This window comes from Cyanistes caeruleus, chromosome 19 (genome assembly GCF_971803275.1).
Source record: "Cyanistes caeruleus chromosome 19, bCyaCae1.hap1.1, whole genome shotgun sequence".
Taxonomy (NCBI): Eukaryota; Metazoa; Chordata; class Aves; order Passeriformes; family Paridae; genus Cyanistes; species Cyanistes caeruleus.
The window spans coordinates 7,959,958-7,975,478 of NC_141719.1; the positions used below are offsets into that span (position 1 = coordinate 7,959,958).

Consider the following 15,521-nt stretch of genomic DNA (forward strand, 5'->3'; position numbering starts at 1 on the left):
TGGGCTCTCTCCAGCCTTCCACCCTCCCACCTTGTGCAAGAGGAATTATTTGTTTTTCAGATGTGGACATGTGAGGTTCAGAGAACTGATGGGTTATCAAAAAGCCTTTGCAGAAAGTCAGAGTCAGGAGCAGGCAGTAGACAGGGCTCTGACAACACAGCAAAGCAATTGATGGGTCAGTGTTGGGCCACAGGATCTCTGAAAGTGATCTGGCCAAACATTGCTAATTCATCCCTTCCCTCAATATACACAGAGCTTTCTTGATCTCTGTGAATAAAAAACCCTTTTTTCCTTGCTTGCCTGCAATAGAGAAAGTAGGAGAAAACAGATATAACACATGAATGTTTTGAGTTCATCCTAATTTGGATTTGTAAATGAAAACTGTTCTCCCTGTGTTTGGTAGATTCCCCTGCCTCCTCCTCCGGAAGGGTAGGTGATTCTGGGATGAAGAAGGATGTTGGAAATGGCATTAAATCATTTGGTTATTTCTCTGTTAGAATGTACTTCCACAGTTTACTGCATGTTTAATGTCGTTGCTCTTATACCTTCTTTTTATTCTTTTTCCTCCCTTATGCTGCCTCTCAGCACTGGAAAGCCCTATTTGATCAGGTATGTGAACTACTGATATATTCTCTCTGTCTTGTGAGCAAATAGCCTAACCTCTGGTTAATTTCCTCTGTACTGGCTTTCCCCTGCATTTAAAATACAGCCTAGAAGGAATGTGCTGCATGTTCCCAGTTCCCAGGATGCTGGTGTGCAAGTCATAATTATCACGGCTGTTTTGGGCCTCAGTTCCTCAGCTCCTCTTCGGAGTAGGCAGGGACAGGAGTGAGCCCATCCCTGGCGGCACAGGGGCTGAGCCAAGGTGCTGCAGGAGGTGCTCTGCTGCCAGTTGTGCTGTCCTTGCTTGTGGATTAAAGGATCTTCTATTCTTTCAGGCAAGCAGACTAAGACCTGTAAAACCAGCACTGTGTTCTTTGAAATGGCTCCCCAGCTACTAAACTGACTTCTGCAGGGTTACATCATCCAGGCAGGACCTGCTGCTTTAAACTTGCACAGGATAAGCAAAGAATCTGCTTCTATACCAAAGGCTGTGGTTCTGTCAGATAAATGCTTTGGGTCTGATCTGTAGCTGGCTGAAGTCAGCACAGCTCTGAAGAACTTTGAACTATAGCTGCTGAGATTTTGGGTTGTGGGTTCTAGTTTGTAAATTATGCTTTTAGCTGCTTTAACTGACACGTTTGCTTTGTGGTATCCCCTCCATCTGCTGGATTGCAATGTGTAGCAGCTATAAACAGAGAAATTTTTCTAGGGTTGATTTGCTTCTAAACTGCAGCACTCTCTTGATGTCACAAACTTTTGCGCTGTTGTGCGTGCATGTAAATGTCACCTTCTGTAAGGGAGCTCACTCTGACGCTGGCATCATCCTGGCAATAAAATTCGGATGGGATTTCATCCCTGCTTTATGAGCCAATAATCTTGCCTCTGTGTCTGGCTGAACTACAAAGCCAAAAGCTGTGGCGCAGCCTGCAAAAGGATGTCCTTGGTACCCTGGGGGTCCTGTTATCATTCAGCTATTAACTGGGGCTGCCTGTTCTGATGAGAGCTCATTTATACCCAGTTAGCCGTGACCAACTGCTAATCCACGTGTCTGGACTGCAGCAAGTTGGCTGTGGTACAGTCAGCTGGCAGTTGGGAGCTGGGTATTGTGATTGTTGATCACACCTAAATGGTGTGGTGTGTTTGAATTCACTGGGGCTCATAGGGGATGCTGCCACTGAAAAGGTGGATGCAAAATAAATTGCTTGTGGTCTGGCCTGAATGTTTTTTCCAGCCACTCTAAATGCTCCTGTCTCCAGCACTGGCCCTTATTTGGAGTCTTATTCTACAAGCATCCTTTGAAGTCATTGAGTCCTTGTGGGACGGGGCTGTTGGCTGGAAGCTACCTCAGGCTCAAAGAGAGGAATCTCTAATTTCCCATTGGACTTACTTGAATAATAGATGGGATTTTTTTCCTTTTTTTTTTTTCTTTTTAAGGGAAGGGAGAGTTTGACTGTTGGATGTACAGAGCATTAGCCCAGTAACAATGGAACACGCTGTAAAGGCAAAACTTCAATAATTAGCTATGCTTCAATTAGAGCTGCAGTTGAATTTTAAACTTTGTCTGTAAGGCTTTATTATCAAAGAGAATGCAACCTGTGACAAACTACACTTAAGTCCTGAATAAATCAATAATGTCCTTGTTGCCTGTGGGCAAAGCTGACGTCTTTCTGAAGCATTATAACAGCAAAGCAGTGCAATTAGTCCTGCAGTGAATTGCAAGATGCTGTTTGTCATGGAACAAGGTTGCTATTTCCCAGCAGCAGTGTGCCAGGAGGAGAGGGGAATACTTTGTTTAGCTCTGATTTGCATCCATGTGAAACACGAGGACAGTATTAATAACTAGAGAAAGCTTGTGTGTTGGCACTGGGAACAGTTACAGCTCTCCCTGGGCATCAGGACCTGGCTGGGTGTGTACTCAGAGTGGAAATGGGTAGCCCAGGGTGCACCTGCATTTGTGACACATGGGCTGGGACTGGGAACCACCCTCTCAGTTGAGACACCTGGACCTCTGCTCTCACCACCTCCCAGGAGAGAAGGAGAAGTCTCTGGAGAAAGTGTAAAGAGTAGTCTTCAAGTGACTTGTTGCTGTTATATACTCCATCATCCCAGAAAGCTGAGAAGGAGAGGTCAGTGCACAAACACACAGCATTTGAGAGGGGAAAGAAATTACTATTAATGCTCTCTTGTTTGTTTGTTTTTTCTCTGAGGAGATATTTTTAAAACTTTTATTTAAGTTTACTGACAAAAAAAGCACCAGGTTTCTGTTTGGACATACAAAATTTAAGGGGTTTGGTTTTTTTATGATCCCATCCCCCCCCCCCCCCCCGCTTAAATTAAAAATTCAAAACTTCTTGATGGAAAAATTGCTGCTCAGCCATAAAGCAGTGCTTTTTGCTTGGTTATTTTAGGAGAGAGGACTGACTGACCATGTTTTCTGGAGGAATTTTTTATTTGTTTTGATCCAGCCCTAATCTGTCACACTGGGAACTGTCAGTGACTCAAGCCAAGATTTTCAGCCACTTGCAGATTGATTAATTTAAGAAGTAGAGGAACTTAAATTAGACAAAAAGTTAGACCCAGAACTGCTTCCTATGCTTTGAGGTTCAAAGAAGCTCCTCCCAGGACAAAATTCTGACTACACTGAATCAAGTACCAAAATTCCTCCTGGATTTAGTGGGCTCAGCACTTCACCCAAGAGTTTGGGAACAGACAGACTCACAGCTCTTCAGTGCTGCAGCCAGACAGTTACAGTTCAGCTGCTGCCTCATACTGTGCTTTCAAGATGTGGTTTTTATTACAAGGCCATGGCCCTCAGGCAGCTCTAACTCACTTTTATATGGGAACTTTTATAGGGATTCATACATTTATTTATTGTGCTCATAAACACCCTCCACCCCCACACACACATTAGCTCTGCATCTGCTGCCTTCTACAGAGCCTTCACCATTGCTGTGTGCTCTGTGCTGTCTCTGTGAAGAATCTGAGCTCTGAGCAGAGCAAGCTCTCTCCATCCCTCTGCAATCACTTGGGGTTTTCTTCATTTGTTCTTCAGTGGCCAAAGCCCCATTTTTTTGTTAATCTTCTGGTAAGGTTGAAAATGCAACAATCCCAGGAGTAGCTGCTGACAGTTTCATGCTTCTCTGTGCTAATAAGATCCGTTAATTGCCTTGCACTCAGACATGAGAACATCTCCCAGTCCTTGCTGAAGTCAAATTGCCTGATGGTTGGAGAGTGAGTCTGCAGATGAGTGTCCTGAGGGGAAGTTCCTGCTTTTCTATGTCCTCTCTAGGCCTCGGGTGCAGTTCTTTGCCTCCATGTCCCCAGTGCCCCTGCTTTGGCAATGATTGCAGCTCATTGGTGTTATACAGCCTGTGGCTGGGCTGGTTGAAAAGGGCTATCTAGGACAACAGTGGGTTTTTTTGGGACAAGCCTGCCTTTCTGAAGGTGGCTTTTAACCTTTTTAGATGCTAAGAGCTTGTATCATCTTCTCTGTTTCCCCATCCCTGTGGCTGCTGAGATTTTGAGGGTGAATTAGCATTATCAGCCCTCATCATGGAGTTCGAACTTCTCACCCATACCCTAGTTTGTAGTCATGACAACAAACTTGTCTTAAATAGACTCACACAAAACTCTCCAAAAAGACCCTCTTCACTAGCTCAACACCTTGATCCTATTGCTTGTCAATCCAGGCTGTGTTTTTGTTGCAGCTGCTTTAGAAATCCTAGATTCCTCCCTGAGACTTGTATGTGGGTGTGATGGCAACAGATGAACAGAGTTTATGGGGAATGCAGAGAGATGCCAAGTTACCCAGTCTGTGTAGGCAGCTAATGGAAAACTTGAGCTCAGAAACAAGGCTGTAGAGATAGACATGCACTTGCCAGGAAGAGTTCATTTGCTGACACTACCAGCAGTGGGTGCAGCTGAACCTGCTCCGCCATGGTCTCATAAAACATTAAAATATGCTTTAAAAGATGCTGACTTTGCAGCTGCCTTAAATCCAGGGCTGGTTCCTGCACAACTGAAATTGTAGCGCACTCCATAAAATTGGGGCAGCTATTATCATGGCCGGTAACTGAGGAAGGGAATTATTTTGAACTTAATGATCTTTTATGTTAACGGTCCCTTTTCTCTGGGTAGCCTTTGGCGCAGGCAGGCAGAGCTAGTTCCCACACTGCAAAAGAAATTCCAGTTTATTTACTGGGGCACTGTTGAGCTAAACATGACCTTTCACTCTGAAAAATTTCCCTGCCTATTGTTACTGGCAAACCCCTGCTAGCTGTGACTGCAAGACCTCTCCAGGCAGGTTTCACTGAGCTCTAGGCAGTGGTTTGTGGCTTGAGATTTCATCTCTTTCTCTAGAAAGCAACTTGTGTCTCACTGCTGGTTTGTTGGATTACTGGGAACAGGTGGAGCAAAAACTGTAATGTAAAGAATAGGAAATTATGGCAGTGATAGCAGCAGTATAGGTGGGGGGGGGTTTGAGCCCAGAATTGTGTGTAATCTCCAAGTCCTTGCCTGAATTTTGGACTACTGCTGCCTTTTTAGTGTTCTTTGGAACATCTGTCCGCATTTAAATTGGAGTGGTGCTGCGGATAGGAGGCTATGGTGCAATTAGGAAATAGTCATCAACTTGTTACTTCATCTGCTGAGGTGACTGGGGAATCAGAGGTGCTGGTGGGAAGACTGTCCATGGTAATAACAGATTAGCATCCAGACCCCAAACCAGCATCTGCCTTGTCTGCCATATCAGATACTTTTGAGGGTGTGACAAGAAATGTGTCGCCTTCTCCCCCTCCGCCAAGCTGTGCAATTGTAAAAGGGAGAGATATTTTAAAATCTACGAGGGTCTCTTGGCAATGCACAGAGGGGGTTCTGCATCTGCCCCACGCCTTGAAGCCTAATCTCATTTACAGTTGTCAGCGTGGGCTGCTGGAGGAGATGAAAGGCAGAGGACAAGGAGGGAGAACAGATTAGTCTTGAGCAGAGGGCACCGGGAGTGCACCTGCCTCTGCCCCGCTACCTTGAGGAGGGGCAGCAGGAGCAGCTGGGCATGTGTCATCTGCTGCTCTTTGAGGCACCCAGCCATGGAGCACACGATTAATGACTCAAGGGGCTGGGCTTTTGTGAGTGATAAAGCCCTGGGATTTAGGCTGGGCTCTCAGGCCTTTTCTCTGAGCAACACCATCATTTTACATTTCTCAAGTGGTGTTGTGGTCACAGCGAGCTGCTGTCTGTGGCCACAATGCTTCCCTTTCTCCTCTCTCCCCAAACTGGGCTGACCTTTGTCATGCAGCATTAACCCTTTGACTCCTCCACTTTGGGTTATGGCATTGGGAAAAAAAAATAATCCCTTCAAATTCATTGCCCTGTGGATAGCCTTGAAGGGAAGAAGGCGCTGGTAGGAGAGGATCTGTTTTTGCTGAACGAGATTGGTTTGCTGATGCCCTCTGAATTATCAATTCCCTACTGCCTTCAGCCAAAGGCTTTTTTGAATACAGCCTGGGAAAAGGGAGGGGAATTTATCCTTCCCTCAGCCAAGGAGGGAAATTTAGGCATTGAGCAGCAAATATATGTCCAAGAGACTATTCCCTATGCAGAATGTCTTTTACCATGCCTGGATTAGTCTGTGTCTATCTAGTCAGTGTTGTTACAGTTGATGGCAATCTCCCAGCACTTCAAGGCTTATACCCAGGTTTGGCTTTTAGCCACAATACCCTGGATTGATGGCTCAGCATGAAAAAGCCACATGGAGGTCATTAATGATCTTCCCATCCCTTGCAAGATGAACAGCAAAAATGTCCCAGGTTCCTCCTTAATCTTCTAATACCTCTGTACATGGAGCACCAACCAGCCCTTACACTGAATGTGGATCTCTGAGATTGTGTTTACACCTTCCCTACAGTGTGAAAGGTTTGTAATCAGCTACCCCATTTCTCCCTTCCCTGACTATCTGGACACTCCTCTCCCCAATCCCACTAGCCTGTACACAGACTGTTGACTTTGACTAGTGCAAAAAGTTGGGAGTACAAGCCATCAGTATGAACCAGATATTGGCAGCATAGAAAACACAGCACTCTCAAGCTTGTGCCAGTAAAAGCAGGCATCTCCTGAAATGTTTGAAGGAGTCATAACAAGCACACCCAAAAACACATGGAGGCTGAGTCAGTCTTACACAGCTCATGAGATACTGGCAGCTTGATGCCTCTAGATTTGTAAAAAGTCTCAGGAGGCTTCCTACTCATTACACATTTGTGTACCTTCCGCGTCTGAGCCTAGAAACCTGTACTTTGGAGTGCAGTGTCCAAGAGGGATGTTGAGCTGTGTCCAGAGCCGTGTGTCTCTGCTGCTTCCTGATCCCAGCTGCAGTGTGGGGCTTTGGAATCTCCACGCTGCCATTTCAGCTAAATGTGTGAGATGGGATTTAGGCACATAGATCCTTGCTAGTGCATTGTTCTCAAATCCTGTCTTGCACATAGAAAATCACTGAAGCAAAAAAACATTTAAGCCTGCATGTTTAGAAAGAAAGGGGAGAAAAAGCCATAAACACAGAGTGGATTGATGCTGTTTTGCAAATCAGCTGGTGCATTGTACTCTGTGGCTGTGTGCTGTCATGACAGAGAAGGAGAAGAGATCATCTTGTCTCCAGAGGAACAAGCTAGCTGCTAAGCGAGTGGAAACAGTTTGGAGGTGCTTTTCTACACCATCATTGCTTATGCTTGTAACATTTACAGAACTTTTAAAGTTACTCTCTACCAGACCTGGAAAACAAGTATTTCTCCTCTACAGTAGGAAGTATGATGTTCCCATTGCTTGCTGGTATTTGCAGTCATTGCAAAAGTACTGGGGCACATTTGCAAATTAAATGCAGCAGTGGGAGTGTTTGAGTTTGACAGCAGCCAAGGAAGCTGTGATCTCTTTCTGCCTCCTCACTAGGTGTTGTACTATATGTTGGTCTGAAATCAGTTAAGTACCAACAGACCATGAGACAAAGTTGATGGGATTCAGCTGATGGGCTGTTTTCCTGCACCATTATCCTGAGGAAAGCTGATCACTGAATGCCCTGGATTTTTGTGTGATTCAAACCTTGTTGTGTTTGTCTGTTCAAGCTGCAGCACTTCTTTCCCTCTCCCAGTCTCCTGAGTGTGGCATCAACCCCAATTTGGCTGCTCAGGGTGACAAAGGCAATATTCTGTTCACTAGAGGCAATGTTTCCTGGTGAAAAGTGTAGTGAAAGTCCTGAATGTTTGTGATCCCTCTGAGCCTCACTTGGACCTTGAATTCTTTCAACTTTAAAAGTAAAACTCCACACTAGCAAGACACAGAGAATTTATGTGTTCTTAGTGTCCGTTCCTGTTGCTTAGGAGCAGCTATCTGCAGTGACCCAGTGTTGTTGGTGAGAAGACTAATGATGTATGAAACTGATGTTTAGCGAGCAAGATCGATCTTATTCCTAGGAACTGTTCTTCTTGTTTGATACTTGACGTACTTTGTAAATAGCAAATGCTCTGGAGTCTCCTGGATTGCATGAGGGAAAGATGAATGAGACAGCTGAAGGCAGAGCTGTTTGTGACTATTATCAAACCTCTGGTCTGATGCACTTCTTCAGGGCAGTGTTCCCTGAGGAAACATCTCTGCCTCAGTGATCCTCCACAAATAGGTACCAATGATGATGGAGTCCCTGGTTGGGTAAGCATACTTATTTGTGATGTACAATGGTAGTGGAAGTGTTTGTTGCTGGCAGCCTGCAGCCAGTGAGATGTAGCCTTGTTTGCCTCTTGGCAGAGGAAGAATCAATAATATAGAACATGAAAAACCAAAAGTGTCACATAAACTATTGGAGGACCTGATCCTGAATGCTCTGACTTGGTTTAGCAAAGCATTTGAAAACAAGTGTGCCAGTTGTCCTGGATTATTTATGTGTCTGACATAAACTGTGTTTTGCAGGGGTTGGTATCAGAATGAGGTGTGCCCTAAAGAATTTAGAGAGCAAAGTTGGTTTTTAGTTCTGCCCCTTGGCTCTAAGATAGAGCCAGATGCTTGTCTTCCTGCCACTCCTCTCACGTTTACCCTCACACTGAAAGATAATGGGGATTAGAATTTGAGCATCTTTTGTCACTGCAGGCAGTGGCCTCCATGGAATGATGTTGGTTTTTAGCCTTGTCTTTTGCCCTAGGGAAGAAAATCAAAGTGTTTATTGTGGTTCCTTCTTCTGTTTGAAGTGCTGCCTCTTCCCTCATCTACTCCCTCTTGGCTACTGATAGAGGAGTTGCTTTTGTACAGTCCTGCTATCACTGGATTTCTGTCTCTGTCAGAGAGAGAGGAGTCAACAGGGAGGACACAAACATTTTTCCTTTGTATGTCCTCTGACAATAGTATTTAGGTCCTGGGGAAATGTTTCTTTTTGCATGTATTTGTGCATATAGGCAGCCCTTTTGGGGGAAACTGCTGTGGAGAGCATGGAAAATGGTCCTGCTGCTGCTACTGCTGCTTGCTCTTGGTCCTTGGTCTCTGAGCTGTGCCTGGAGACCATGGCTGGAAGAATAACTTCCTTCCAACCTAAATAAAGTCTGAAGAATTTTTATTAAGGTGTAAGTTTTATCACACTTGGACTTGCCAGCCCTGGGAACTGTTTGGGCAGGTCTTGTGCATATGTGTTGTGTGCAGGATGCACCTTTGACATGTTAAATATTCTGATGTTGTCTCCTCTAGGGCTTAATGAACCAAAGTCCCCTTCAACAAGACCAGTGCTCAGGATGGCTTGTCCCAGGGTAGTGATAGACAAAATTCCTCCCAGAGAATTGTTTTAATGTATCTGAAACAGTGTTTTCCATCTTTATTCCCCCTGTGCTCCGTGAGCTGAGAGCTGCCATTGTTGCACTGATTTATGGAATCTTTTAATGTTGGTACTGGTGACCAAGAAGAGCCAGAAAGTCATTTGCCAGCTGCTGATTTATGACCTCAGTGAACAGACCTGAAAAGCACAGTAAGAATTTTCTGGGCCTTATGTAGTTCCAGCTGACTGGGAGCTCCAAACTGTTATTTGTCCATGTGGAGTAAAAAAACTGTGAAAACTAATTAACTTTTGTGTCTACTGCAAAACAAACAAGATCATGCAAAAATACTCCACACTTGCAAGCAAGTTTATGGGTTTATAAGCCTGTGTTTAATGACCAAGCATGTAGTGCAATGTGAAGTGTGTTCCTTTTGCTGACTTCCAAAGCTAACAGAGTATAACAAGCTTTACCAATCACAGACGCTCTGAATACCAGCTTGGGATAATGTTCTCCTTCATCCTTATTAATTATGTAGTGGATGTGTGGGTGGAGGTTTGACACAAAGCTGCATTGGATGGTTTCTTGTAGTCTAAATTGGCCTGAATTACATTGAGCTGCTGCAGTTCATTCAAGGAAAGATGCTGTCTGCAATGTGAGTACTGTAGTCTTTCTGAGGTCATTCTCTGCTTGTCACATGTAGGTGAATGAGCTCTTTCTCAGTGGGAACACCAAGGAGTTTTTCTGATGTTAGCAGACCAAGAGTCAGCCCTGCTCAGGACCTGTCTCCTGTGGTGGGGATGCTCTGTATGTGCCAGCTGTGATGTTGACATCAGAGCAGAGATGTTTCCGAGTGCCCTGGTGTTGTGTTCCCCGCCAGTGGCAAGGCACTTACCAACATTGTATAGACGATCCAGCCTCTGTCATCCGACACCGGTTCAGAGGGAGGGAATGACTGGCTGTTCTTCTCCCTTAATCAAATTACTAAGGTAAAACTCCTGCGATCACCTCACTCCTGCATTACTCAGTAGCCCCTAATACTGGATGTTTAACTCTGTGTTGTTAGACTCAAAGCTGCTGATTCCTGTTGTCCTTTCCTAAGATCTATCAGTTTAGCCAAGATACTTGTCATGATTGCTGATACGGGAGCAGATATTTGGAATTTGAAAGAGAAATCATCTTAAAAGCAGGAAAACAGTGATGTGACAAGATTTTAAAAATTATTTATTATTTTTCTGAAAAATGTGCTCAAGTTGTCATGATACTCAGTACTGGAGCACCAGGCAGCATGGGTCTATCCCAGCTTTAGTTTTCTCCACAAAGCTAAGTATTATTGCAGAGGTATTGTTAACTAACCTAAAATAAATGTGTGTGCATACTTACTCCTATAGAATTCTGTTTTTCACGCATCAAATCAAGTCCCTGTGGATTTTCACCTCCCTTCCAGATCTGGCAGACAGTGAAAAAGGGAGCTATTTTTAATCTGAAATGTTCTGTATTTTGAGTCCAGAGTATGAAAATGTAGCTTTACTCCTGACAAGTTTCATGGATTATTGCTATAAAGCTTCACACCTAAATAGGAAGGATAAAACTTCCTTCAGGAAGGGCGGAATTTCTCATTTTGTGGGTTACGGATTTTAGTTCTTTTGAGAAACTGAAAAGCAGTGGCAGTCACTGTTCTCATATTAAAGAATTTACCAAGAAGGAGGAACAGTTTATCAGAGGAGACAGACGAAAGTCTTGTGTGATAGAGTGATATCAAAATACCCAGTTCCCTTCTAGAGGAGAAGATGACAGTCACCAGATTGGGAATCATTTGCTTGCAACAATATTTCTGGCAACCAGAGAGATTGGCATCATTGTCAGAATGGTGCCTACAAACATTTCATCATCTTCTTGCTGTCACTACTGTTCTGTCTTTCCACTGGAGTGCCTGCTCAATCTGTCCTCCTGAAAGGCTGGCATGTAGTGTCCAGGAGAGAAGATGATTTTCTGGTCCAAATGCAGTCCCTGCCCAGCAGAAATGGATGTAGAAAAAGTTTCCTCCTTTCCCCACTGAATATGCACTGAATAGCACACCTGAGTCCTGTCTGATGGGTCAAAGGGGAGGTCACTCTCCAGAGCAGGTCCATCCTTCCATGCTGAGTGTTCTGCACCCAGGGGTGTGGTGATGGGATCGCAAGCTGTTATCAGGGTGCAGATGCTGGTCTCAGCAATAAGGGCTGAGGCTGGTGGCTTCTTTCTGCTCTACAGAGAGGGAGAGAGGCAGAGCAGATCTGACTGTACTGGAAGGCTTGAGTTGGGGAAAAGCAGAGTGCCCAGTTTTGCCCATGTCAGCACTGAACCGACACTGGTGGAGCTGCTTCAGTGCAAAGCCCAGCTTTTGTTTCTGGCTCTCAGTGCTGAAGGGGCTGTTTGTGACAGTCCAGGTGGTCTTTGTGCTGGTGTCCCTCAAACTGGGACAGCCGTCACCTGTGACACACAGAGTTACAGCTAATGAAACACTAGGTAAGTAGAGTTCCCTGCAGTAATATGGTCAGAACTTTTCTTTGCTGACTAAATTTCCACCCTGGTTTCCACCTGGCAGCATATGGTAGGCACAGCGTATACCCTGTAAGTGTATACCTTACACACATGTAAGGTGTGTCTAACACAGCCCATCAGTCACAGCATCCTGCACCTGATAAGGCTTAGGGGGACAGCCAAACTCTGAGCCGAGCAGCTCTCCCACGGGGCTGCCCTGCAATGTGCTCCTCTCTTTTCTGCCTGATAGAGCAGAAAAGGGAGGAGCAGCAGTTGTCTCCCAGGGCTGGCCAGATCATTGGTGTTTCTGCTTGGCCATCCTCTTGCTGGTGTTGCTCACCAGATATGTCACTAAACAGCAGCAGAGAGAGACCCAGTGGCTCAGATCTGATTAACCTCTACATCTTTATCCTGTGTCTTAATTGGATTAGCTGCAGGGGGGTGGTTTTTCTCTTGTTCCTGATTTTTTCTTAAACAGGTACTTATCACTGTGCCATCTGATGGGAGCAACAAGTTTGAGTAGCAAGACCTGTGAATAAACAAGTAATGTTTGCTTCTTCCCCACTACTCAACTAACAGCTCCTGCTCTTCCTTTCTAAAATACGGCTGTAGCTGATGCTTGTGAGATGGCTTTGAGTAAGCCCTGCAATCAGATCTCTTGGGAGGTGTGGGCTTTGCCTAACAGCCTGAACACAGAGTCCCTGATTGGTAACTGCAGTTCTGCCACTTTTGGGAAGGATTTCTGCTCAGTAAATGTTCAAAGCAGTATTAACTTTCCATGTTCAGTTTCTTTCATCTTTTGTCTGAGCTTTTTAGTTTCCTTCAGAGCCTGATTCTTCTGCACCTCAGGGTTTTTGCATATATCACCACAGTGGCTGTGGGTTGTAGGGAATTGGCCTTATTCAGCACTGCAATAGCCCTTCCTCTTCCAGGACTTCAAAGCTTGTTCTCTAGTATCAGTTGATTTAGTTTCATAGGTGGGAAAATGGAATAAGGAGATCATTGATCATATTCTGTTACGATGGGGTACAAATCCTTAAAAGGATCCTAAATAATCCTAAAAAAAATACCAAAAAAAGGGAATTTAATCTATTTGATTATGGGATTGCCCCTAATTCCTCAAGCTGTTGTCTGCCTGTGTAGTGCCTCTAAACTGGTTCTCCAAAAAAGGAGAACCGGTTTAGAGGAGTCTTTCCCCCATGTCCATTCTTCAGCCTGCAGCACCCAATTTCCTTCTCAAGAAGCTTAAAATAGAAGGCTCTTTCCTTGCCATAGCTGTAATTGGTGCTGGACTGGGCACTGGAGAGGTAATGGAGGGGGTACAGGCTGCTGAGAAGCTCTCTCTTACATCTGTTTCTCGACAGCTGTGTACAAAGAGTGAATTGTAGGTGAGATATCAGGCCACAATTCTGTTCCAGGAGGAATAATAGACGTACCAGCAACAGGCTGGCTGTTACAAGATCAAAAGTACTGTTACATTAAAGCTGGTAATACTGCCTGACTTGGCAAAAGCCTGACAAAATGTTCCAGGGTTTTAATGTATATTCAGATAAACTGTCTTCCACAGTGAGGCTCAGGCCTTTGAATCTAGTCCATGTACAAGAGCAAGGGGTTTAGTGACTTGGTAAGAAGGTAGCTCCAAGGAATTTCCTTTGTACAGGGCTTGAATGTAATTAATTTGTGAGCACTGTGTGCAGCACAGTTACAGTCTCACAACAGAGTTCAGTGCTTTTTGGCACCTGGGGTGCCTTTGCAGGGTGTGTGGTTGTCACGCACGGGCTCTGCTGCTCCTCCTAAAGAAAACATGATCATTAAGTTGAGTTATAATGGACATTAGTTTCCTTTTCCAGATTTAATGCATTCATGTATTTAATGTCCATTGGCCCCTCGGCAGCTCACAGACTGGATATGTAAATTGGTAGCTGCAGACGATGACTGATCTGTTAATAGGTGGAATTTGATGCTCATAAAATGAATGCATTTAATGTTGCATGGCAATGGTTTGCTTGAAATTTTAAGTCTCCTGAGGATCTCTTACTTGGAATTCTGTGTCTCTGGCTGTATTTGTTACAAAAAGCAATACAAATGGAGAGGCCCTGTGGTTTCTGAGGGCTGGCTGTTCTGTTGTCTGTGAGTATCACTTCAACTTTTTCGGTATCAAATATTATTCTAAGGAAGCTGTGAAAGTAGGAAATGCAATGATATCTGAAAACAAAACACTGCAGTCAAATTCATGATGTCCACAGAAATAGCTGTCTTTGGAGATATGCTCAGATACTATTTTTCAGGAAAAGCCAAGTTTTAGTAGATAATTTTTCATTATTAGGCTTTCATTGAGGGATACAGAGGACTAGAAAGATTTGGTGGGTCATTAAAATAAGTACAGATCTGCCACTGTGGGGTTTTAAACACAAAATGAAATCCTGGCCTCTCAGAAGGGGCCTCGCTTGCTTCCTTTGGGCCCCACACTAATTTCATTGCTGGATTCAGAAGGGTAAGGATTTCCACTGATTTTAATTTTACAATGTTTCTTTTAGTATGCAGACATTGAAATATTTAATTTCTTTTGCTTAGGGTTTCATTAAAGGAAGCTGTGCCCCCTTCCATGGCAGAGCATTTTTGTGATGAATTGCATTTTACAAACACATGAAGTGGTGATGATCCCTCAGATATTGAAAAGCTACACTCTGAAAACATTGGTGCTTTTTGTGTTTCTCTTTAGCACTGTGAGACAAATACTTCAGCTTTTCATCATTTCAACAAGCTGAAGGGACAGTAGCAAATATGCAGGGAGAATATTGTGATTTGCACCACAAAGTTGTGCCAAGGTGAAAGGAATATACAGGCTCAAATGATCCCTTCTCCTGAGGCTTTTATGATTTATTTTAATATTTTCTAAGGTGAAGTGCTAGATCCAAGCCTTCCTACCAGCCAACATCTTTCATGTAAGGCAAAAAAACCTTTTACTTTTGTCTTCCTTGGCCATCACCCCTCCAGGTACCTCCAAGTACTGGTGATTTCAGCATGGAAGAGTTTGGCTGTGGAAAGTCTAGCACTGCTGTCATAATGTGCTGCTCTGTGGGTCCTGCATCCACCTCTGCCTGGTCTGTTCTCCAGGGATGTGTGCCAGGGTTAGACTGAACACTGTGTCAGTTTTGCAGCCTGAGGAAATGACCGTGGTTTGCTGTGTTTCTGAGAAGGCTGTTGAAAAAGCCAGATTTGCTGTGTGGGCAGTAGGAATAGAACCAGGGTGAAGTACCAGTGTGGAGTGGCTGAGACTGTGGGTGGCACACATCCATGGCATTTCTTTCTCTCATTGTGGCATTTGAAAAAAACAGAGGCAAGCAGGCATGCACGGTTATGATGTCTTGGCTCTGAAGCTGGCTAGTTGTGATTGCAGGGATCTGCAGCCTGCTCTGGGTTAGTATAAACACATCTTTCAACTTTTAAGAAACCTGCTGTGTTTCCTTGAAGGATGTCAGTGAGTGTGTAGGCAAACCTCAGCTGCTTTTCTTCTGGAAGCTTGGTCTCCCAAATAAGATTGTCTTGAGTCTTTTCTCAAGTCCATGAATTCAGTGGCAGCTGAAGGTATTTGGCAGCGTTGGGTCCCAGTGACTCCTCGGG

General features: G+C 44.4%; 1 protein-coding gene across 22 annotated transcripts in view; it reads left to right on the top strand.

Annotated features, from left to right (window-relative positions):
- The window catches only part of RHBDL3 (rhomboid like 3), a 65,696-nt gene that overhangs the window by 7,140 nt on the left and 43,035 nt on the right, over nucleotides 1-15,521 (top strand). For 10 of the 22 annotated variants that reach the window (XR_015278050.1, XM_086857429.1, XM_086857444.1 and 7 more), the window contains exon 2: nucleotides 586-609. The exons of 11 other annotated variants lie outside the window; for them this stretch is intronic. Coding sequence is in view for 7 of the 11 variants with exons in the window: in XM_086857429.1 (XP_086713555.1) it covers nucleotides 586-609 (24 nt within the window). In the remaining 4 variants the exon portion in view is untranslated. Of the gene's footprint in view, nucleotides 1-426; nucleotides 610-15,521 lie in introns of those variants that run through there. One more of the 22 variants, XM_086857449.1, reaches the window with a different exon arrangement.